The 24439-nt window shown below is 42.5% G+C and overlaps 2 protein-coding genes and 1 non-coding gene across 9 annotated transcripts in view; 1 reads left to right on the top strand and 2 right to left on the bottom strand.

The window, feature by feature from the left end:
• Window positions 1-1479: 1479 nt before the first annotated feature.
• Window positions 1480-13960, bottom strand: ZNF839 (zinc finger protein 839). Of its 4 annotated transcripts, none has more exons than XM_052783199.1 (8): window positions 13104-13960; window positions 11223-12158; window positions 8985-9236; window positions 8103-8195; window positions 7594-7746; window positions 5819-5959; window positions 4653-4791; window positions 1480-2861 (listed from the first exon to the last, which is right to left on the bottom strand). In XM_052783199.1, the coding sequence occupies exons 1-8, from the start codon at window positions 13839-13841 to the stop codon at window positions 1870-1872; spliced, it is 3444 nt and encodes a 1147-aa protein (XP_052639159.1). In that variant the 5' UTR covers window positions 13842-13960; the 3' UTR covers window positions 1480-1869. The 4 variants fall into 4 exon arrangements, with proteins under 4 accessions (XP_052639159.1, XP_052639160.1, XP_052639161.1 ...); XM_052783200.1 differs by having other exon boundaries at window positions 11223-12155; XM_052783201.1 differs by lacking the exon at window positions 7594-7746.
• Window positions 13961-14099: 139 nt separating this feature from the next.
• Window positions 14100-24439, top strand: part of MOK (MOK protein kinase) — a 45632-nt gene continuing 35292 nt past the window's right edge. The window contains exons 1-3 of one of the 4 annotated variants that reach the window (XM_052783215.1): window positions 14100-14473; window positions 21931-22045; window positions 23844-23933. In XM_052783215.1, coding sequence (XP_052639175.1) covers window positions 22026-22045; window positions 23844-23933 — 110 coding nt within the window. In that variant the 5' untranslated portion in view covers window positions 14100-14473; window positions 21931-22025. Of the gene's footprint in view, window positions 14474-16848; window positions 17300-21930; window positions 22046-23843; window positions 23934-24439 lie in introns of those variants that run through there. The other 3 variants (XM_052783214.1, XM_052783213.1, XM_052783216.1) reach the window with 3 other exon arrangements.
• TRNAI-AAU (transfer RNA isoleucine (anticodon AAU)) lies at window positions 14597-14670 on the bottom strand. The gene has a single exon. It is a non-coding gene; the product is annotated as a tRNA-Ile (tRNA).

Here is a 24439-nt window from a genome sequence, read left to right as displayed (position 1 = left end):
TTTGCATTCACAGACCCCCTTGATCATTGAGTGCTATCAGACACAAGAAGATTGCTGCAAAATCATTGCAGAGATGTTTTGCCATTATAGCTCTAAGCAGTGGATTGTTGTATTTGAAGCCCTCAGATGTAGCTGTTAGACATTGGTACAAAAGAGTGTAATAAAGAATTGCTCACTGCAATTGAAGACTGTGAAAGACCAGCAGAACCTTGCTTTGTATGGTATCTTCACTTGTAAGGTAGGCCTGTATGCTCTGACCATTACCACCTCCTAAAAAAAGGAGGAGAAAAAAACCAAAACAAAAACTACACCATAAACCCAACCACCAGACAGGAGCTCACTAACATATGACGACATCTTTCACATGCACACATAAAATGCAGTGTTTTGGCTAATGAAATTAACCTTCTACTTAGGCAACCAAGAAAAAAAACAAACACAGCAAAAACCAAACAAACCCAAACCCAACTATGTTGAAGAGATGCAATAGAGCAGACTGTTTCATCTCTAAATTGTCCTTGCTCTTGTTTAGATTAAATTTTAGTGTTTTTCCTCAGTAACAAGACCATGAAAAAATCAATGTTCATACTTAAGAACAGTTCTCCTGCATATTACAGGTCCATTTAGCTGATTTATCCAGTTATCTCAGTAGCCTCGTGTATTTAGCAAGGAGGCAACACACCAATTTTAAAAGGTATGTTACCAGTTTTCAGTAATGTCCACAACAGCTCATGAACAAAATAAAGATACTGGTCATTTAAGGCTGTTCTTTTTCACGTGCTAAGCTTCTTGAAAGAAAAGACAGTGCCTTGGACAAGAAGCTGCTAGGAGGTCTCCACAAAAATATTATCATGCAAGCAACATACTGAAAGTAAGTATGACAAAAATACAAGATAGCAGTAGATAAGTAATTTTGTAAGTTTTCTGTCTGCATAGAGGAACAGGCATTATAGTCAAGGATATCTTTTCATTATGATTAAGTAGTACAGGGCAGCGTGGAGTTACTAGGAAGGTCAAAGCTTAGAACTGATAAAGGATGCATCATCTGAAACAAGTATAATAAAAGTCTAACAAAAATAGACCATCACAGACTAAGTAAAAAAAGAATTTGGTATCTATCTCATTAAGGAAAATCAGATCACTACAAGCACCTTCCCATTTCTGACTTAAGTAACAGCAGTTTTTAAAGGTGTGGCTGAACATTAGACAAGCATACTTAAATACATTTCCAACGGTTCAGTACCAGTCAGATGTTGTTTGAGGGTATTTTTGTCTCTAACTCAGTGGATGCTTATTTAAGTAAGGATCAGCTAGGCTGTCACATTGTTCCCGGAATGCACAAGTGTGGATTATATTTAAGACTGCCTGTTTTTCCAGGCAGATTTATGCACATCAAGTCTAAATGTTAATGAATATTCAAGCTAGCTGTAAGAAAGTACAGTAACAAAGTGTTTTGTAATCTCGATGGCACAGAAAACACACATTTTTAATGTAGTTTTTATTTTACCCATATACAGCTTGCCAGTACACAGCACATCACTGCTGAACAGCAGTACAACTTACTGCATTTTTAGATGGCTAGAGAGAAAAGGAATTATGTAACAAAAGGGAATAGTGCAACAGTTTTAGGGTTGACAGATTTCCACTTTCCACCCACCCCCAACATATAAAGCAAATAGAATGATGTTAATTCTAGAATTTTTGGTTGCAATGCTGCTAGAATTATATAAACATAAGTTATAAAAAGTACAGGGCATAGAAACAGTTTACAAATAAGTTAAATTTCAATTATTTCAGTATTCACATTAGAAAAATATACATTTTGTAGAGTCCATCTTTTCCAGAAGAAAGCATATACAGTTTTCTAATTTATGGCTCCAGTTCACTTTGCGAGAGCAAAATATCTTCACTTTGGCCATCTGCTTCCATTGCCAGTAGTGCTTCCACGGTTTCCAAAGGTATCCCCTCAGGTGTGCGAATGTGCATTGTAGTACCATTGGAATCGGTTACAATAACAATACCTTCTGCCTGAGACAAAACAGCAGTGTCTGGGTGAGGCAGGATAAGCCCATCTGAAGTCTGAATAAAAATCTGTTCATGTCCCTGAGACAAAAAATCATGGCTCTCATCAGTAATCTCAAAGGCCACAGTTTCATCTACAGTAACTGTATTCTCCAGCACATGTTGTTCCTCTGTGCCACAAGAAAATTCATTGGGGTTTTTGAAAGAGTTTTCATGGTTCACATGAGCAGACAAGGAGGCTTCCTGGACAGGGTTCTGGTGCGACTCAGTCTGAACACTGTGTGGGTAGCTTATTGGCACAGTGTTTGTTGAAAACACTTTTTCAAGTTCCTGCATCTCATCAGTCATACCAGCATTACGAAGTTGTTCAGAATGTTCTTTAATTGCAAAATTATGGTTTTCTTCTTGCAGTTTCTGGTATTTTTGATTGTGACCATTTTCTTCACTTGTTGGTAAGTTAGTGCTCTGACTGCCCACTGCATTCTCCGACACAGAGCTGCAGAGTTCAGGAGCTGACAGTCCACCTGCTGTATTCTCACTCACAAAGTGTGCTTGAACTAATTGAGGTGAGCCATCTGCTTCAACAGGCAATACAACTTCAGTATGTAGCAGAGATGCGTCACCTGCCATGTCTGGTCCCTGTACGTTCACAGGTTGGGAATACTCTATCCTCATTTTCACAGTCTGGGAGAAGGTACCTGAATTTTCAGCATCGATTCTAACTCCTGAATCAGCAAGTGAGTTATGTTCCTCTGCTGTCGGTAATGTACTTCCAATTGCACAGCAAGTGATATGCCTATCTTCTGAAAGTAGGATTTCTCCATTTAATGGATTAAAACCTGAAAAGGTGAAAGAAATATAATTTTGTTGGGCAATCTAATGTTGCATGTGCAAAAAAAATATTTTTCAGCAATAATTTTGGAGGAAAAGCTAGACTACTTCCCTACTTTCTTCCCCCAAATTAGCAAACCTGAAGCACCTTACAAGAGTTTCACATCACTTCCCAATGAGAAAGCCAGTATAAAAATACTTGAGGAATTTTTGGATAGTGAAATATCATCGGATATTTCCATACCAAGAGACCTTACATTTGAAGCAGCATTTTCCTGTTAATCCTGAAGACAACCTGGGCTGAAAGTCAAACTCAGTTTTTTTCCATCTGGCATACAGGTGGTAACATTAAAAGATAAAGAATATACCAGGCACAAAGTTGTCAGCTGCTCATCCCCATTACCATTACTACATTGACAGAAGCATTTAAACTTGATAAAATTTCTGTTGATAATCAAGCTCATCCTGGACTCGGACATGTCATCAAGTTACTACGTATCTCATTAGCTGTGCTAACAGCCCCAGGAGTTGTGACAGAAGAGAAACACCAGAAATTTAGTGTGTTTTACCAGTTATTTGACCTGGACCACCAAGAGCCAGGTCACAAACCCAGTAGGTAGTTGAACAACAATCACTAAGCTGCAGTAGCATGAGCTGTCAGTTTTTATTATTGAAGGCCAAAAGGAACAAGTAGGTTGTGGGGTTTTTTTTTTATTATGAAAGATATCACTGCACAACAAAGGGGGCCTAACACTGCACAAGGGACCATTTTTAACTTTGCACTGTAGACTAGCAAAAGCCCTACTAGCAGGTTCAGGCGGAACAAAATTTTAAAAACTCATAGCCCAGAAGAAAATCATAATACAACAAGAAATAAGCATGGTCATGCAGAGAGCCTTTCAGAGAAAGAAAAATAAACTAAGGGGGAAACCAAAAACGCAACCATTGACAGAAAGACATGCAAAGGGCAAAAGCAAAGCAGCTTAGAGCAACACCAAAAAAAGATATTTACAAAGCAAGAGCACAGTACTGCTACACACATTTTACTAAAGATGGCTAACGGCTGAAATCTTTCACAACAGTGATCATAATGCCTCTAAATTACTGCAACACTTTTGCATAGAAGACCAGTGGAGTTTTGGGAGATTACAGGTGGGGGACCCATCTCACTCTTCTTTCTAATCCACTGTTACCCTGCCAATCTGAGGGGCAGGGGGAATAAAGACAAAGAAGGGATAAAAAGAAAGGCAACCATCCAAAGACTGCGGTGCAAAACAGTGCAATTCTAATCTTCAGGTCCCACATCTCCCCTGGGATACAAGACAGACTGCACCAGCTCTGCCCCTCCTCCAGGATCCACAAAGCTCTGATGATATTGCTATTGCAGCCTGCTGGGGCAAAGAGGAAGGACACGCACACTGCTTCCTCTTCGTCTGCTCTCCCACTGCTGACACAAAGGTCATGCACCATCTCCACTATAAGGGATAGGGCGGAGAGGAAGCATTCAGGAAGTACACAGTATAGGACAGTACTATTCTCATAGTACTGCAGTAGTATCAATATCTGGATTATCATGCATTCAGAATTGAGCTACTGCTGTGATCTGCGTCATCCCTAACTTTTTTGCCCCCGCCCCCCCCACCGTGAGGCCTTTCCAGTTAAACAGCTGCTTCTGAAAGACCTGGGAAGCAAGTTAAGAAATGAAATCTTAAGACAAAAACCACAGTAGCTTGAAGAACAAAGAGATTTGTTCAGCTCCTCCACGAACAGAACAGAATTGGAAAATCTGAAGAAGTTACCATCTTTTTCAAACAGTGTACACAAATTCCCACTCTTTTCTTTCACTTCATCTTGACTGGCATAAGCATTATTCACATTCTCCATTACGTCTTCTAACTTGGTCCTTTTGGCTGATGGCAACAGTTCCTCCCCTGAGCTCTGTCAATACAAGAGATAATTAACTGGCTGCCACCGTAACAGCTGACAATATTGGAAAAGATCACAAACTAACTGGGGGCACTTCATGGCAGTGAACTGATACTCTCCTTGAAAACAGGATTTTACACTAAAGTTCTTCCTAAAAGGTAAGGATTTAAACACAGCCCTCGGAATTCACCAAAAATGCCACTGATTACTTTTGATATTTGGTTGAAACAATCTGCCTTTGCTTCAACATCAAAGCTTCTCTCCAAGCCTTTGTGATTGGCTGTGCGGCATGAAATCTGCTATAAGCTCTCTCTCCAAGTTCAGTGAAGGGCTATGAACAGCCTGCCCAGCACTGTTTGGTTAATGAAGAAAGACCGATCAGCTCTTTAAATTTAACCACAGGCAGAAAATGGAAAAGCACTAGTCTTATTTGCCCACCACCAGAAACAACTCTGGATTAAATAAAAAGTAGAACAGTTAAGGGGACGGACCATAGACATGTATGTGACTTTCAAGAAGAGCAAACATGGCTCCCTGCTACAGCTGTAAACAGACTAAATGTGGTCAACTGACTTGTTAGAAAGAAAGGAACTGTTTTAATGCACCTCTACCAACTACCAATTAGCAGAGCAACCACTTCTCCAACATCTGAGCCTGCTGTAAGTTAGCCCATTTACTCCAACACAAAGTATTAGAATCTAGGGATCCTTCTCGCTGTGGGGCCTCCATTTACTAGCGCCTCAACAAAATCCTTTCTTTCTTGTGTCATGAGATTACCTGTAAGCCTTTGAGATTCTGTCCTGAATGCTACCAAGTGTCTTCCCAAAGTACACCTTTAGCATGCTAATTAATATGCTCTGCTATGATACCACAGTAGAGAGTACTTCTTTAAGTATTTCCAAACTCCAAACACCATGAAAGCCTTACTTTAACATGAGTCAGATAATACTAGTATGATGTTGTAAGGAATAATTATCTGTTTTAACAAGTTTTAATTTGTCTTAGTTTCATTTTTAATTTTCACAAAGGTATTCCATACCTCAGCTAACCGTTTTTGTCCCAGTATCTCCACAGGCACTTGCTCACTAACCATTTTAGTTATACATTGTGAAGAAGAGTCTACACCTTGCATCTTTCGTTCTCCAGTGAGTATTTCTGTAATTCCTAGTGATGCAGCAACCTTTAAAAACAGTTATAGGAAAAAAAGTAAAAGTTAGCCTCTCCAGTCTGAATGCTGAAATACTGATTAATTTTCTTAAAACTCAACTAGAACTACATGGGGTCTAATCTGACAATCAATCATCACAGCTCAATGAAGTATTTAGACTGCCAAGTTTTCGACTAGCCTCCATATTAATAGAACACGACCTTCACTTGAAGGTGAATATTAACAGGCGAACTTGAAAGAATTAGGAGTACAATGGTTATATATAGAATCCAGAGACAGTTACTAAGAGCAGAGTCTAATAAAGAACACTGTCGAGGCTCTCCATTATTTAAAAAACATTTAAGTCTTCCTGTTTAAGAGTATCTCTTAATATCTCTCAAGATTTCCCCCACCCCATTCCATTCCTGTGCTTCATCCTTACATAGGTGTGCTACTATACAACTTCTCAAGGGTGGGTTGGTTTTTTTGTTTGTTTGTTTGGGTTTTTTTAAGAGCATAATTCTTAATATAAAGAATGCACATTAACACTGAAGAGAAGCAAGAAAGAGGTTCCATTTTGGGACTGCCACTATCAACAGCATCGCTTTACTTGGTGCAACTTCATTTCTCCAAAGGGAAACATCAGTGTTAGTTACAAAATAGCCAGATGAGCATGCAGTAATTCTAGAAAGTTTTTTAGTTTGTACAGTGAACGTCATGATTTATTCTGAAAAATAAATATTAACCACTGCTAACAGTCCATACAGGACTTTATTTTTTTAAACCAGGATTATTCTAAGAACCAAAATGTTATCTCCACTGTCCCTACTGAGTTTCCAGTGTGCTCCCCTCTCATAATAGTTGCAAGTTCAGTGCTGATGTACCTTAATGACCACATCATTTAGAAATTTTGTTGGAAGTAGTATACAAAAGTGTTTTCACTACTGGAAACAGAGAAGGGAAAACAAAAATATGTTATGTACAAAGAGCTGTTTTATTCTAAGCAAGGGGAACACAGATCAATAAGGAACCATAAGGCTAAACAGACCCACATTAAAAAAAACAAAAAACAACCACCAGAAAAGCAAACCTACATTGTCTTTCTAGATACAGCTGCATAAACAATGAGTCTGAACTCACTGAAATAATAGTTTGCAGTTTTATTAATGTATTCACTACCTTTCATATTTGTTAGTATGACTGAACTGCATAGATGCATTCAGTTTGTCCTCATTTTGCAATGAAACCACTTATCCCTTTAAATCAAGGCCACTCATTTTAAATATAGACCCCTCCTGCCTAATCAAACATCAAGATGTACTTTGATTAGCAGTTAATGCTAAATACACCCTGCAGTAACATGCAGCTTCATACTACCCTAAATATGCAAGACGGGTATCAGCACTGCTAGAATTTTTTTAAAATATTTCTAGTTTTATCTACTGCCATAAACTAGAATTGTAGTTTTATTATGGATTTATTTTTCTCTTTGGTTAGTTGTTGGACTTTTTACAATTATGACTATTTGTGTTCATCAAAAAACATGTTTTCTTCAAATAACTTTACCAGCATGACAAAGCTTATCAGAGAAAAAAAATACGCAAAGCATCTAAAATAAATAAAACAAAACCAAAAAAATCACAGTTCCTAATAGAGTGCTTTATTACCTTAGCATCTTTTATTTCAACAGGCTGCTGGCAACTCAGCAAATCAGAATGACTGAGGTGATCAAAAGCCATTTTCTTTACCATATGATGCAAGTCTTCAAATTCCCTATACACATCTGGGAAGTAAGCTTTGGCTGGATACCCTTTTTCAACCTAGAAATAAGAGGGGAAAAAAAGGGTTTGTTTTCCCCTCCCTATATTTTAAAAAAGAAGATTAAATTAAAGTCTGTCAGTTTGTTTTGTTCAACATTATTTTAAAATAGAAACATTCAAGTCAAAAGATTATGGAATATTCAAAAATGCCACTAAACCAGGCAGCAAGAAGTAAGGCTTTCAATCAAGAGACCTACCAGAGTTTTGCCTGAGTAAGACTGAAGTGACGTGCAGAACATCTACATTCTGCACAATTCTAACTTAGGAAATTCAGATACATTTCTAAAGGAATCCTTTTATGTATACTAATGGAAGTCTCCTGAAAATAATTTAACATTTTTCCATAAAAAACTCACCTTCATCAACAGAAATTCATATACTGTAACAAGCTTTGTAAGACGTGGGAGAGCCAGCTCCATTAAGTCTTCATTATCACATTGTTGTATTAGCTGTCAAAAGCCAGAATGAGTTTATTAGAGCAAAGCAGTCTACAGAGGTTATGCATCCCACATTCAGAACATAAAATATTGCTACTTTTTTTGAAAGATACACTATATGTTCAAGCAGCTTTGACAATAGATGCAAACATAACACCAAAAGAGGAGATAAATTAGAAAACCTCAAAACAGTTATTACCCATATACAGACAAAACTCAATCCCACAAATGTTGCCAATTCATAGAAAGAAGAGCAACATCAGTAGGTTTAGTAGCCATAAAGGATCTTCCAAAACACACTGGAAGCAACCAAAAGATTGTGTTAGTTGCATGGATTTTAATACCCATTCTGTCCTCCCCCAAGAGCTTCTTTGTGGTTTTGGTTTGTTTTTTCTTTTCCTTTTTTGATGTTGCCCAACTTCAGTTGGGTTTATTTCTTTTTACTGTGTTGGAGGAGATACACAATAGTAGCTACTAACTTTCCTTCTCCAGAAAAAGGATAGTGAGAGTATATATCTACATGTCAAAAGTCCCTTTCCAGACTGAGTTCCCATTTTGCCTTTGTCCAGTGTTCCGCTACAAGTATTTTTTCCTTAAAAGACAACTTAATGTTTTCTTCTTAGAAGACGTCTTAGGCTTTCATCTTGTCAGTACATAAGGATGTAAAAAAAAAAAAAAAAAAAAAAAAAAAAATCAATCTTTTTGAAAATGATTCCTTGAAAATAAGCGATCCAAAAAAAAAAAAAAAAAAAAAGGGCGGGGGGAACATACTTGTGAAGTAATTGCAGAAGAGAACCATACCTCTTTTAACCTAGCTTTTCTTCTGAATACATTGTGTTCTGCTGACACACTACTAAGTGACTTTGAAGGGGACTGACCAGGTCTGCTAAGCCTTCCAGAACACCTAGATCTTCCACCCATCCTTGGTCGACCACGTCTCTTTGGTCGTCTGGGTCTTCCAGGTCCTTTAGCCATTATGGGTCCCCGGTGTCCTGAACTGGTTTCATTTTGTTGTTCTGCCAACATTTGTCTGCTTTCTGCAGACTTAGAAGTCTTAATTAAAAGAAAGAGATAAGTATTTATTCACCATTTTAAACAGTGTTTTGAGGAAGAGAATTTTATAATTAAGTTCATCTATTCAAACAATAAATAGCATATTAAATAAATGCAAAGCTGGATACAAGCATAACTGCAAAGAAAGTTGTGGAATAAATCTAACACATTAGTAAGACCGCTACTTCTGCAACACGTATGCCATAATTTGTGAAGTTAGCATTTTTGATCCACAAAATGTCATACAAAATGCAAAGATTAAGGGAATGTAATTAAAGAGCTATTTTATGTCAGTTAAATATGTTTAATGTTTTTGGAGTAAAATATGTCCTCTTCAAATAAAGAGGTTGTAGAAATAACTAGCAGTAGAACATACCCAAAGAAAAATTTGGGTTTCACAGTAACTACGTCAAAGCACAAAGACTTCATATGAAAGACAAAAACTCTGAACAGCCATGAATAGTGACAAGCCTGGTAACTAAAAATCAAAATACATCGCCCAGTTTCCACATTTCAAAATACTTAGTATTCCCTAAGAACACAGCCAAGAGGTTGCTTCTGTTACAAAACCACATGGCAAACTCAAAGTACATTTTCTATGGTTGTCATTGTGATTTCAGTGCAAAATTTTTTTACTGATCAAAGCAGTGATTTCTTCCTGAACACATCTTGTCTTCCCTTCCAAGCTAGAATTTCTAAGAATGTCCTAGTATTTTTTTAAGAGAGTTTACAATAGTACTGAGTTATAACAGGCTTCTTTTCATAATCAGTACATTTTCATTCCAACGTTCAGTAGCTCCCTACTATTCTAGTGATTAGGAAAGCTCTAAAAAAGCCAAATTTATGTCAGTTCTATCCAGGGATTAAATTACTAAATTAGTTCTAAATATGATGTAAGACTAGGTTGAGCATGGGGATCTTGATTGCCTTCCTGTCTGTATTAATGTACCAGTTTTAATAATCCTGCTATTTTTTCTAGAAAGTATCTACCTCGCCAAAAACTGTAACAAATCTGTGAGTTAAAGTGCAAATTTGTAGAATTCATATTTGCTAGTTAAAAGTAGCAGGTATAATAGCAATCTAGTAATCAGTAGTAGTATTACACATGAGACTGACTGAGATTTTTCTAAATTCCCATCATCCTGGGTAAAATAAGTGCTGCACAGGGAAGTAACAGCTACATAATAATACAGAGAGGAGACTTCAGTATTCTGCAATTCTCTCTTTCCACAGATGAGAGAAGAATGTAGAGGATAGTTGAGGTTTGTTTGCTGCATTGGCATCTTAAGCTGTAAATGTTCACATTTCTGAGGATAAGTACACATTTACATATAAAAGTAAAAAATGTGACACTGCTACATCTAAATGAGTATTTTTTCCTAGACAGCAGCTGTATCAGCTCTTGGTGCAAGAAGTTAAGAGTTATTTTAATATTAAAAGAGAAACTTTACTTTGAAGTGACCAGAACAGAAAACATCACAGAAAAAAATTTGCAGCTGAAGTAGCTTCTAACCGAGAGACTAAAGTTTCACCAAAGTGTTTCATTTGCAATGGTAGCGAAGCCACACTTTCAAAACCTACTCTAGGAAAAGCTGCGGTCCGCTGTCAGATTCCAAACAAGTGTCATCACAGAAAAATCTCAGTTTCTCTAACAGAAATTGATAAAGCAGATGATGTCTTGCTGTCTATCATGCCAAAGGTTGTAACTGAACAATGCCATTTACGCAAAGTTTTTTCAAGCTGAAAACTGTATGTCAGAAAACCAGTAACAAATGAACACTCGGTGAACGTTTTATGTGCCTGTGCAAGAATACTATTCCTGCAACACTGCAAGAGACAATAATTTTATTTTTAAAACACTTCAATGGGAAATTTGTTCGATTTAGTGTATCGGTGGATATTCTTAGCAGTACAAGACTATGCGGCTACAAACCTGCCATTCTACTTTGCACAGAACTGACAGCTTTTCTAAGTAACACACTTTACCTGTTCTCCAGCCTTCGAACCAACAGTTTCTTCCAGACTGGTAGCTAGTGCATTTTCATTATTTAAAGTGACAGCAGTTGAATCCAAATGTGCTGGACTCATCGTTTCCTCTCTTATTTCACAGGCATTGTCCACAAACACACTTCCATTAGGCTTATTTAAAGGTATTTTTTGAGGTGAAGACTCCAGCTGTCCATGGCCTGGGTTAAGTTTATAATGTCTTGCTAATCCTCCTTTTCCTATATAGGATTTTTCACAAGTCTGACATTTAAACGTTTTGGGTTTCAGATTATAATTTGAAGAACTGAATAATGCATCCTTTCCCTTCACCTTTCCTTCTTCATCATCTTCTATACTCAGCTCAGAGTAGTCATCAGAATCAGACTGATGACCATCAGCCAAATCCTCCATTTTAATGAATTTATAATCTTTAGCTTTGTATTTGGGGGGGCGTGAAATCCGTCCAGAACGAGTTTTCACTTTCAAGGATTTTTTTAACTTGTCATCCTTTTGTTTTTTTTCAAGGCATGGTATCAGAGTATTTGCTGAACTAGCTGCAACCATGGTAGTATTTGGAGACCTTGTAGCCGATACTGTGGCACGTGTAGCTTTCTGTCCATTTAGCATCTTAGATGTGGGAATCTTGTTCACAGACACTGGTCCATGAGATGGTAAAGGTCTCTGCATAAGCAACTGAATTGGAGACTCGGAAGAACTATGCAGGAATAGCTGCTGCTGCTGCTGCTCAGTTCCTGTAACAGGCTGTATCCTAATTATCTGGGGATTAATAATGCCAAGTCCTGGTATGCTAGAATTTCTACCAACCGACTGACTCAGCGTTATAGTTTTGGACTGGATTGGTGCCAATGACGGCATTGGCCTTTCAGTTTCCTTCATCTGTCCTGGCTGAACTTGGACACAAATGGCTTCCAGCTGCTTTTGTGGAAAAAAGGAAGAGTTGAGATCACACACATACAGTATTTCTAAATAAAGACAATACCTATCAAGATGATACACATGTGCCCTCAAAGCAAAGCACGAAGAAACCAATACACATCATTAGTTTTCCATATTAATGCATCAAAGCACAGATTTAACAGAAAAGCACGGATTCCCTTCCTTCAAGCTGCGGGCTTTCCTGCACATTTACTGATCTGACTGCTGTTCAACTAAAGCACGTGAAGTTTTAGACCGTGTCACAGCTTTGTTTCCTGCTAGCAGGCCTGTTCTGGAATAGCACAGTCAATGCCACTACCTAGGCAATTTCATAACCTTCAGCAAACCAAACACAGGTGAACTACAGTCTGCTAAACAACGCAGGCCAAATACCAGATCCAGGACATACTGTAGTAAGTGCTCAGTTCAAAAAACACTTTGTGATGATGATTAAGAGGAGGCATGTGTTACCGTTCACCTCCCTCACAGTCTCTCCTCCTCATCTGAATTTCTGCCTCAGCTCAAACCAATCACTTGACAACCCCTGCACCCCAAAACGTGGGCTGAAAGCCCAGGTACTGTCACCTTCTGTAAGAGTGGCACGCATTTTCTAGCTGTGTATCACTACTTAGCCACTACTGAACAGCTCTTCTAAGCTGTTTTAGCTGCATGTGTAGTTGGACCAAAACACTGACCGCAGCAGCTAGTATCTACATTCAAACGTGGATTTGTCTAAACCATGCTGGAAGTTGTGTCTTTCAGCTGCGAGACTGGAGTCTACACCCAAGGGCAGGTGTGACTGAGGAGGAAGACCAAAAAAAAAAAAAAGTTAAAAACCATTAAACCCCCGCCTCGAGACCTGCCCTCGGCGCTGCATTTCACCACCCCACGGGCGCCGCAGGCTCCCATCCCTCCCTCCCTCCCTCTCTCCCCAGCCTGGGTTACCTTCTGCGGGAGGAGCCGGGCGGCCGCCATGGATTTGCCCTGCTGCAGGGCGACCCGCTGGGCCACGCTCTGCAGCTGCTGGGCGGCGTTGTGCATGATGCTGGCCAGCGGCGGGGCGGCCCCGCAGGCCTGCGGCGGCAACGGGCCAGCGTCCCGGGACGGCGGGCACCCCTCGCCGCGGGAGGGCGGCGGCCCCGGGCAGGGCTCCAGCGGGGCGGCTGCCACCGCCGGCGGCTTCTGCTGCTCCTGGGCCTTGCTCACTTGCTCGATGACCCGCTGGAGCTCCGCGGGGGCCAGCGGCGTGGCGGCGTGCCGCGGCGGCGGGGGCGGCGGCTCCGCCGTCACCGGCCCTGGGCCCTCGGCGGCGGCCAGCAGCTGCTCCAGCAGCCGCCGCTGCTCCTCGGCGCTCAGCCCCGCGCCCTCCACCAGGCTCCCGTCCGCCTGCAGGTAGAGGACGGTGCCGGCCGCCGCGCCGCCTTCCAGGGCGGCCAAGCTCTGCGCCAGCTCCTCCGTCACCGCCAGCAGCTCCGAGCCCTCCGCGGGGGGCGGCGGGCCGACGGGCCCTACCGCGCCCCCCGCCGCCTCCTCCTCCTCCGCCGCCGCCGGCCGGGCGGCCCTGCCCGCCGCCACTCTGAGGGGAACCCTGCAGGCGACGGCCGTCTCTCCGGGGGGCTCGTCTTCAGCGGGAGGAGGGGGGGGCGGCGGCGCCTCGGCGCCCCCCTCCTCAGGAGCCGCCATCTTGGCAGGCGCCAGCGGGCGGGAGCCGCATCGGCCCCCCCCGGGGAGGTCTCGGAGGCGCGGGGCGAAGCGAGGGGCACCGGCGGCACACGGGCCAATGGCGCCCCCGGCAGCGGCCCGCCGCGCCCCTGGGGCGGGGCCGCCCGGAACCGACGGCGGCCTCGCGGGGGCAAAAAGCCTTCGGCGGCACGGCGGGACATGGTGCGCGCCCGGGGCGCGTGGCGCCGGCTGGGGTTGGCGGGGGGACGGGACGGGACCCACGGGGGATATAAACCGGCTGGAGGGAATTAACGCGAGTCGGGTTTCCCGCCCTTGAGACAAAGTCTGTACTCGGCGGCTCGGCAGTCGCTGTTGCTGGGTGGGGCTTCGCACGCCCGCGAGGAGTAAGACCAACAAACAGGTGGTGCCACGCGTGAAATGGAACGCGCACGGAAGAAAACGCGCCTGAAGGGGTGACCCGCGCACGTTGCGGGCCAGCCGGCGTGGCAGCCGCCCTCGCAGAAATAGGAATCCTCGCTCTGCCGGGGGCGGCCCGGGCTCCATCAGCCGCGGGAGCACGACGAAGCACGGCCAGTGGCGCAGCCGGGCTGGGTGAGGCCCCCGCCGCCCCGCGGCTGTGTCCCTGTGCAGAGGTAACATTGCGCGTCTCAGCAGAAATGGGTGCGGTGGGTGGGAAGGGAGTCGCTGGGACAAACCGGAGGGCGGCGGGGAGAGAAGAGAGAGAGGGGGAAAAAAAAAAGAAAAAACCTGCTTATTGGCCCGTACGGGGATCGAACCCGCGACCTTGGCGTTATTAGCACCACGCTCTAACCAACTGAGCTAACCGGCCGGGCGACGGGAAGAGCTCCCTCTGGGGGTGGATAACGGCAGGCCGGCCTTACCGCCCCCACCCCGGCCACTCCGGAGAGGAGGGCAGGAGAGGCGACAGGCGGAAGGAAGGGACCGCCTCGCCCCCCGGGAGAGCCGGAGCCGGGCCCGCACGGGTGGGAACACACGCTTAACTGATCAGCCCAACCAGAAAGCACTCTGCCGCGCCTATAGAGTTGCGGCGCCTGGGAGGTAGCAACCACCACAGGACACGTTCAGGGGGCGACTTCACCCCGAGGTCAATAGGCTAACACTTCCCCAGGTTTTCTAGGGTATGGTTCCAGTTTTATTTACTTAAACAAAATACTTATTTGGGGTATTTATTTTAAAGTGTTTACTGTTCAGGCTATTTAATGCTGTGGTGGGTTGACCCTGGCTGGATGCCAGGTGCCCACCAAAGCCACATCTATCACTCCCCCTCCTAAGCTGGACAGGGGAGAGAAAATAAAATGAAAGGCTCATGGATTGAGATAAGGACAGGGAGATCACTCACCAATTACCATCACAGGCAAAACAGACTCAACTGGGGGAAATTAATTTAATTTATTGCCAATCAACCAGAGTAGGGTAATGAGAAATAAAACCAAATCTCAAAACACCTTCCTTCCACCCCTCCCTTCTTCCCAGGCACAGCTTCACTCCAGGATTCTCTACCTACCCCTCCCCAAGCAATGCAGGGGGACGGGAAATGGGGGTTATGGTCAGTTCATCACACATCTCTGCCGCTTCATCCTCTTCAGGGGCAGGACTCCTCACACCCTTCCCCTGCTCCAGTGTGGGGTCCCTCCCACAGGAGACAGTCCTCCATGAACTTCTCCAATGTGGGTCCTTCCCACAGGCTGCAGTTCCTCATGAACTGCTCCAGCATGGGTCCCTTCCACAGGGTGCAGTCCTTCAGGAACACACTGCTCCAGCGTGGGTCCCCTGCAGGGTCACAAGTCCTGCCAGAAAACCTGCTCTAGCGTGGGCTCCTCTTTCCACAGGGCCACAGGTCTTGCCAGGAGCCTGCTCCAGCACAGGCTTCCCAAGGGGTCAAAGCCTCCTTTGGGCATCCACCTGCTCTGGTGTGGGGTCCTCCAGGGGCTGCAGGTGGATATCTGCTTCCCCATGGACCTCCATGGGCTGCAGGGGGACAGCCTGCCTCACCATGGTCTTCCTCACACACTGCAGGGGAATCTCTGCTCCAGCACCTGGAGCACCTCCTCCCCCTCCTTCTTCACTGACCTGGGGGTCTGCAGGGTTGCTTCTCTCACATATTCTCACTCCTCCCTCCAGCTGCAGTTTCTGTTCCACAGCAACTTTTCCCCTCCTTGAATGTTATCCTAGAGCTGCTACCACCGGCGCTGATGGGCTCTGCCTTGGCCAGCAGTGGGTCCATCTTGGAGCCAGCTGGCATTGGCTCTGCTGGACACAGGGGAAGCTTCTAGCAGCTTCTGACAGAAGCCACCCCTGTAGCCCCCCCCGCTACCAAAACCTTGCTGTGCAAACCCAAGACAGATGCACTGTTAAGATCTTAGTTTGCATGGACAAATAATTCACCTTTTCCTAGTACTTTGCTTTTTGCTACATATGCAGCATTTAAAAGACAACTTTTCTTCTCAGCTTTGAAGCCTACGTTAACATACATTACGTCCATTTAGCAAAAGGCAAACACCATGACAGGGGGATGACACCTCTCCAAAATGCAGGGTTTTTTGGAGACCAGCTCACTACGGCTCAGTGAGGAGAAGAACACGATCAATACGCCACGAGGCCGTCCTCCAGATCCTCGTCTCTCCATTTACTCCTCCTGCAAGCTGGGAACTGGAGACACGCAAGGCACTCGCCTAAGCAGCCCAGAAGCGAAGCCCGCGTAACTCAAGCCTGCAGCGGCAGGCGGGAACCACCAGGGATCAGGAGATCACCGAAGACCGACTCCGGCCGGCCGGGGCGCCGCAGGGACCGAGCTCCCGCACCAGCCGCCAGCCTGCAAGTGACTGCCGCAAGCCAGGGCCACCGATGTCGCCACTGGATTGACGGAGCGCTCGCCGATGTGGAGCGAGGGCTGCACGCATTAACCCCTTACCAACGTAAGGCTCAACGCCACGGTCCCAGGGAAGACAGGCCCGGGGAGCAGAACCGCTCCGCGCAAACCAAGACGCAGGCGGAGGTGCGGAACCGAAGGGCCGCCGCCACACCCTCCGTGGCCGAAAGGGACACCGGCTGCCCCCGCCACGCCGGCGCTCGCCCGGCGCCTCAGCGAGCAGCGGCAGGGCAGGGCCCCGCCGGCTGACAGACGCCCGCCGCCGCTCCGACAACACAGCATGCGCAGCGCCCTTCGCGAACAGAGGCCGGGCAATTAAGGGGGCTGCCCCCGCGCGGTGCCCGCTGCGCCTGCGTCACCTCCCTCCCCGCCGGCCGGGCAGCTGCACTGCGCCTGCGCGGCTCCGGCGCGGCGCGGCGCCGGGGAGCCGGAGCCTGCGCGGTTGCCGGGGTGACGGGAATACAACATGGCGCGCTGAGGGCCTGGCCGGGAGGTGTTCGGCGGTCGGGAGGGCGCCCGGTCGCTCTCTCGCTCGCCCCGAGACCTGCAGGCGAGCGCAGGATGAACAGTAAGGGGGTGTGGGGGAAAGCAGCGGGCCCTGCTCGGTGTGGGGGCCGCGGGCAGAGGGCCCTTCCTGAGGGGTGGCGTGGGCCCCGGCGCCTCTGAGGAGGCCTGCGATCACCGGGGACCGGGTTCCCGGGCCGCGCGGGGAGCACCCGGGCTGAGGTGGTCGTAGGTGCTTTTTTAGTTCCTGGAAACCGCCGTCACTGCAGCCCGCTGCCAGCTCCTAGATCTCCCTGCGTAGACCGCACATGTAAACGCTGGTCTCTCTCTGCATGCCAGTCCTTCTCTTCAACAGGGTGCTAATAAGTCTTTCTCCCACTCCTGTGAAGCAGTAGCCTGTCTGTCTTCCGGTATCTCTAAGTACTTTATCAGAAATTGCTAAGTTTTCTCATTATTTGTTCTGCAAGCCTTTCCTTCCATTACTTAGCATCCTTCTTCAAATCATCCCGTGTCACATCCTACACGTTTGGCATGTATCCAAATGCAATAATTATGTACCATGGCCTTGTGACTGTGGCTGCAGCTGAACTTCTTGTTGCTTTCTTCGGTGTTTTTTGGTTATTTCTCTCATCCCACATGCATCAATGTCATATTTAAATGTCGTGGTTTTTTCTTCCTCAGCGTCTCAGCACCTTCACAACAAAATATCTGCTTTAGGTTTTTATAATACCCTGGTTTGGCTATTGTAGTGCTATCTTTTCTGTCATTTTGCATTGGATTCTTTAATTCCAAATGATGGTTGATTTTCTGTGCTCTCTAGTTACAGTAATATGGGTGTAGTCTTTGAATTCCATCACTTGCCCATAATTTTAATTTACATTGTTCTTAGTTTCCTGGGTCCTGTAGCCTCTTGCACGTTAAATGGCCCTTCTGTTGAATGATTACCTCTCTGCCATTTTCATGGCCACTTTTTTGGTGTTAGACTAGTTCAGATTGCTACAACTTATTCATCCTAACCTTTATCTGCCTTTCTGCTAACCATTCTAAGCCTGAACATCTGTGTGTGCTGAAACAGGGAAGGGAAAGAAGAGGTTAGGCAATATCTAGCTTGTTATAGATGCCATGAAAGAATTGTTAACTGGTAATTAGGTCTTCCTTAATGTTATATGCAAGTGTAATTAAAACACTGTTTATTTAATTTCATCCTCAAAGCTTTCGGTCTTGAAATGGTGACAAAATTTTTAACATTTCTGTCATTCTTCATCTTGAGTACCACAAATTCAGGTAAACTAACTGGTACTTAGTTTTTTTTTGTAGCTGTAGTAAGTTTCATAGCTTAAAATTGACACGCTTTGACCTGACTGTTCTCTTTCAATGTGTGTTTGAAGTCCATTGTTTTGGTGGGGTTTTTTTGCAACCTGGTCGCTTTCAAAGGATCAGTTATGTGGTGCTGAAGTGGATTTTTAAGAATCTCCAGAAATCTTGGCTTGTAGACGCAAATTCCAAATTTGTATTAAATTGTTAGTACATTTGAAGTCTAACTTTTATATCTTCTTACTCTATATAAATGTTTATTATTCTTACAATGTCTGAGTTCCTTTCAGCTTCTCATTAAACAATAACTAACTTGTCACATGATCATTCTAATTTTCTCCCTAGGAGAAAAGTGCTCTCATCTTCAGTGACCTGTTTTGTTGAGAGTTTACACATTGATTTTAGGCATCAAAGAGACATTTCAAATAATGCAATTTTAATTCCTGATTCTGTGCTTTATTCAATCAATTGAAATTATTCAGGTCTTTGCTGTCATTCTTTTCACTGGATGGCTCTCTCTCAAGTGCAAGGTTAAAGCCTCAGTTTTTTGTTATGTGTGGGGTTTTTATTTTGTATATATAGTACTCTATTGTAAAAAATTAAAATAACAAACCTTACACACTTACATGAAGAAAACCTTTAGTGCTGTAAAAATGTTTTGAAGTGTGTAAAGAATTAACTCTTCCCACACTGTTAGAACTCTTCAGTTTAAAATTTAAAAAAAAATCAAATTATTCTGAGCCCTCCACTGTCACCTGGACTTCTGTTGTAGGAGCAAAACACATGTACAGAAGAAAATATAGCAAAACCAAATTATATAAACATATACTATCTGACTTCCTTATATATCTAAAAATATTTTCAATAAATTTCTACAATAATGCTTTCCCTGTGTTTCTCTGCCAAGGTACTTTGGTTTATTAACACCTACAGCTGGTATACCATAGATATTAAGATCCTATTTTCTGATCATATGATTTGAAATTTTTTTTATGCCAGAGAATCAATTACTTACATTTAAGAAAAGAAAAATGTGGGATTGCCATTTATTAGAATCAAGGAGTAGGTCAACAAATAGCTTTTTTTTTTTTTTGTCTGCCTTGGGTATTTTTCGCCACAAGGGCTGGCTCTGATGTTATATGAACATACAACATAGCCAGTGTGTATCTGACTGATTGGTGAATATCAGTTGCTACTAAAAAAAAAATCCATTGACACTTTTTCTTTGGAATTCTGTAAGAGTGGGATTTAAGTATTCTGAATTTTCACCATCTTATATTTAGCTATTTAGATAGTTACGAAATTAAAACTTGAGGTGAGAGGTAGAGAGCACGGTGCAAAGTGTGATTTCTGCTGACAAAGCATGTTACTTGTTGTAAGTCCTGTTGCTTAGTGAATGCCGAAGGCTAGGGATCACCTTGCTTAAAGCACCAATTGACCAGTTATCAAATAACAGCCACATGAATTAAACAGTCTCATAGTCTCTTCCCTATTTTGGAGTCTCTGTTAGAGATTACATCCTTTACCCATAATGATTTTCAAATTCTGTTTCTGATTTTAAAATAGTTCTATATATGAATTTTGTGTATAGAGTGCATTAGATAGTGTCATTGATTTTAAATTACTCTGCTTTTTCCTATTTTTCAAATTTAGATAGCCTAATTAGTTAGTTTATGATCCCACATGATGGATAATGGTCAGAAAACGTAGGCAGCAGGTGATAAAAATGAGAAGAGCAACTGACAGTTCTCACAGAAGTGCTGCTACTATATTGGAGAAAGAGGGATTTGCAAGGGGAAGGTTTCTACTAATTAAAATATAAGCATTTGGATCACAAGGAAAGGAAAGACTTTTTTTTTTTTTAACAGGAATAAGTGTGAAAGTTGGGGTGGAGAAAAGAGATGAAAACAATACAAATTGATTGCTAGTTGGAAGACAGCGTTAGAATGTCCCTGCCTCTGTAACTTTTCCCTCTGCAAAATTTCTTGGCAGGCTTTCTCCACTGTGAGGCTGTATTTATACTTGTAAATTAAGCATATCTGGAAATCTTCTTGGACACAAAGAGCAGCTGGCATGAAATGGCCCACATCTATGCTAGTAAATTCTCTTATCTTTCAAAACAAGGCAGTAGGACAGAAACTGCTTGAGAAATGACCTTAGAAGGAGTCCTCACATCAGGCTGGGAAGGTGCCTAGGAGAGTGCAGGTTGTCACAGGCCAAATCCATGCCAGGGACTGTTGTCACAGTAACTAATACAGACAACTACACTTCATTGAATTTACTGCTATCAACGTAGCTTAAGACTCCTGCAGTTATTCTGACTCCTATAAAAGGTTGAACATGATAAAAGAGGTTTCCTGCTCAGCCTCCCTCAAAATGACTGGGTTTGGAGCTTTCTTAAATAATAAGACTAAGTCAAAAGCAACAGCAGCATAAAGCTAACCAGATTTGGTTTTGCTCAGATGAAATCACTGGATGTATTATCAAGGATAGAATCTGTAGGTGCTAAAAATAAAGGGAAACAGGAGGACAAAGTGGGTGAAGGGATTGGTAAGGAGCAGTTAATCACAAAGCTGAAGGAGAATAAAGGAGGAAAGAAAAGAAATGTCAGTTCTGAAGGAAATTAGGAGAAGACTCAGAAATTAAAATAAATAAAGCTTTCTTCATAACCCTTATGTTATCTGCTTCATCTCTTGAAGTTCTGCAGAACTAGAATTGACTGATTTTTCACGTGCTTGTGTTTGGTGCACTTCATTATCAAAGCCAAGCATTATTTTTGGCCTAGTGCAAAACTCATATCTGAATTTAATATGGGAATAAAGCTTGAAAAGCAGCAACTGCTTTGCTTAAAAAAAAAAAAAAGTTAAACCAAAAACAAACAAAAAACACCCAACCCAAAACAAACAAAAAAAACCCCAAAAGCACCCAAACAACAAAAATCCCCATGTTGGAACAATGACAAGATACATTTGCTTTTCAAGATAATTTTACGTTTTCAGTACAATGTAAATAAGGCAGGGGGGTATGAAAGAAGCAAAGAATAAGTTCAGGTATGAGTTGCTAGTGTGCTGCTGCAGAGAAAAGGTATGAAGTGCTGTGTGCAGAGGCATCATGTCTCTGAGCAAGGAGGTAGTTATTGTCTAAGATAGAATTACTGTATTTTGCTTTCAGGAATATAGATTTCTGTAATATGGGCAGCAAAACTTTAGTTGCTGTTATTCATTATATTTTCTCTCAAATAACTTTTGTGTTAACAAAGACCCCCTTTTATTTAAAGTATTTCCATTAGTCAGAATTTAACAAATTGAGTATGGATAGATATGCAGTGTTCATAACAATTTCTATTTTAAACATACTGAAACAGTTTATTTTTGTTTTTAGAATATCAACCAGTTGGTAAGATAGGAGAGGGAACATTTTCTGATGTTCTGAAGACACTGAGTCTTAGGGATGGAAAGTACTATGCATGTAAACACATGAAGCAACATTTTGAAAGGTATGCATAATTAATCATAGTACTACAGAAAATCTTATTTAAATTCAGTGGGGAAATGTGAAATTAAGACTAAGTGAAGTTTTTTGAATACACATGTATTAAAAAGGTTTGCATGCAGTACAGAAATGGAGCTCTGTTGCTGATTATGCAGGGCCTTCCCATTTGGCATTCGGGTTATTTCCTTGAGTACTCTAATTGATGTCATCCACTGTACTAAATGCTGCCCAGCCACTGGGTCGAGGGTGAAACGAGAAGAATGAGGACTAAATAGTTGATTTCTGCCTTTCTGAATGCACTGAATATACTTGTGCTGTTTTTCTTTTTGCTGTAAATAGTAATAGCAGGAGGAAATGTGTCAGTCCTCCCCCTGGAAAATACTTTTTTCAGTCTTACTTTAAATGCTGTTTTAATGCAAGTTTAAAACCCTGTATTTATCCGTAGTCCATGTATAGCATTAATTCTACTTCATATTTGCATTTATGTTTAATTACGTCCATCAGCAAGATGCTATATGATCACAAAACAGGTGCTTTTTATCAGTTAGGAAAATAGAGGAGAGGGCTGTGTGGAAGTAGACATAGACTTGACATTCTCCTCCCAATATATGTCTGCCAAACAATGCCTTTTGGGTCACTGACTTTGTATTCTCAGTTAAAAATATTAAGTTCCTAGTGAAATCAGTGGGAGTGATACATTTGTACATACAAAGTAAAATGGGACATTTTGCTCTTGGATGAGATTTCACAATGTAACTCAGCTTCAAAGGCTGTAAGTTTAAAAAAAAAAAAAACCACTCAAATATCTTCAAGTAATGTGGCTTCTGATTCTCTCCTGTGTTGTTAGAGATCTGTTGGTCCATTTATATGTTACCTACAGCTGACAAAATTGTTCAATTTATGATCAAAAGAGTATTTAAATTAACCGCTTATCTATATCAACAGCAGATGGTATACAATTCAGTGGTAGGGCATAACAATAGGGCACAACAAGCAGACTCTATTTTTCATGTAGCATGCTTAAAACATCTTTTAGGACTTTAACCCTTTGATAAATTGACTGACGAATTCTTTTGATTAAAAGAACTCTTTTAGCAACAGGTAACTGTTTTAAACAGAACCTACCCATACAAGTTTCACATTGGAAAATATTGTTTTGGCTTTTAGCTTTAAGTCTGAGTGTGAGAAGGCGTATGTGTCCTGCTCTGACCTATTACCTAGTGTGCAAAGCTCTTTGTTTCCTGCTTCCTCCCCAGAGTTTCTGTAGCATGTAGTTTTGTTGTTTATTAAAGTCTAGGAAGGCAACATAATAATTAAACAATAGTTGAACAGGGTCTATTTTTCACGTAAGAGGTTAGCATCAAAACTTAATTTCAAATGTTAAATTTGGCAAGGCTAGATTGTCACTTTCAGCATCATGCTGAGCAATAGTTGGAATGTATGCTACATCAGCGCAGAATAAACAGTATCATAGATACTATTATGCAACACAAAATTCCTCCCAGATAGCTCCTTGGCATGGTAACTGATGTCTGGAGCACAATTCATTACTACTTACCTTGTTTAGGTAAGTCCAGATACTCCAAACTGCAAGAAAGAATAAAGCCATTCTCCTGATTACTGATTTGCTCTATTGAAGAAACAAAGCAGGCAAACAATTTATCAGGTCCTGTGTTTGAAAGTTCAATTACAGGCTGAAGTGGAGTAGATTCTGACAGTCTCATGGCAGGGAAGAAAGACAATTATAATCCAGTCCCTGACTGCAAGTCAGTCTTCCTCTTTTCTTTTTAATTCAACTTTAGTATGGAACAAGTGAATAATCTGAGAGAAATACAAGCACTAAGGAGGCTGAGTCCACATCCTAATATCCTTGTGTTACATGAAGTTGTTTTGTAAGTATGGTGCATTCATTTCTTTATTTTTTTTATTCCTTTATTTGAATGATATTCAGTAACTTTTGGGTCTAGAGGCAACCTATAGGCACTTAACCAGCTTTTTATTCCAACAGAAAGAAAAAAACAGATTTGTCAAATTCTGAAGTCTTCATGCCTTTTTGGTTAAGAAAATCTAATGTAGCTCTCACTTTTTCTGGCTCTTTTGCAGCAGTATTAAAATTACAGACTAGATATATTTTAAGCATAGCTAAACTTCGTATCATAATATGTAATAACTTGCTGGTGATTTCAACCCATGTCCCATATCCAGTGAGTGCTTTAACTGCACAACATCATGTCTACTGGAAACAGTATTTTGGTAAGGCACACTCGGAGCTGTGTGGAATAGGCTCTGGTAGTTCAAGGATCTTGGTTTGACTTGTCAGTTTGAACTAGGGATCCAAGCAAACTATTTGGCAGTATCATTTTGCAGGCAACTTTACAGACATCCCTTTGCAAGTAAT

Source organism: Harpia harpyja, chromosome 3, assembly GCF_026419915.1.
Source record: "Harpia harpyja isolate bHarHar1 chromosome 3, bHarHar1 primary haplotype, whole genome shotgun sequence".
Lineage (NCBI taxonomy): Eukaryota > Metazoa > Chordata > Aves > Accipitriformes > Accipitridae > Harpia > Harpia harpyja.
Note: the sequence above shows the minus strand (reverse complement) of the source record. Positions and strands in the feature narration are given on the sequence as shown.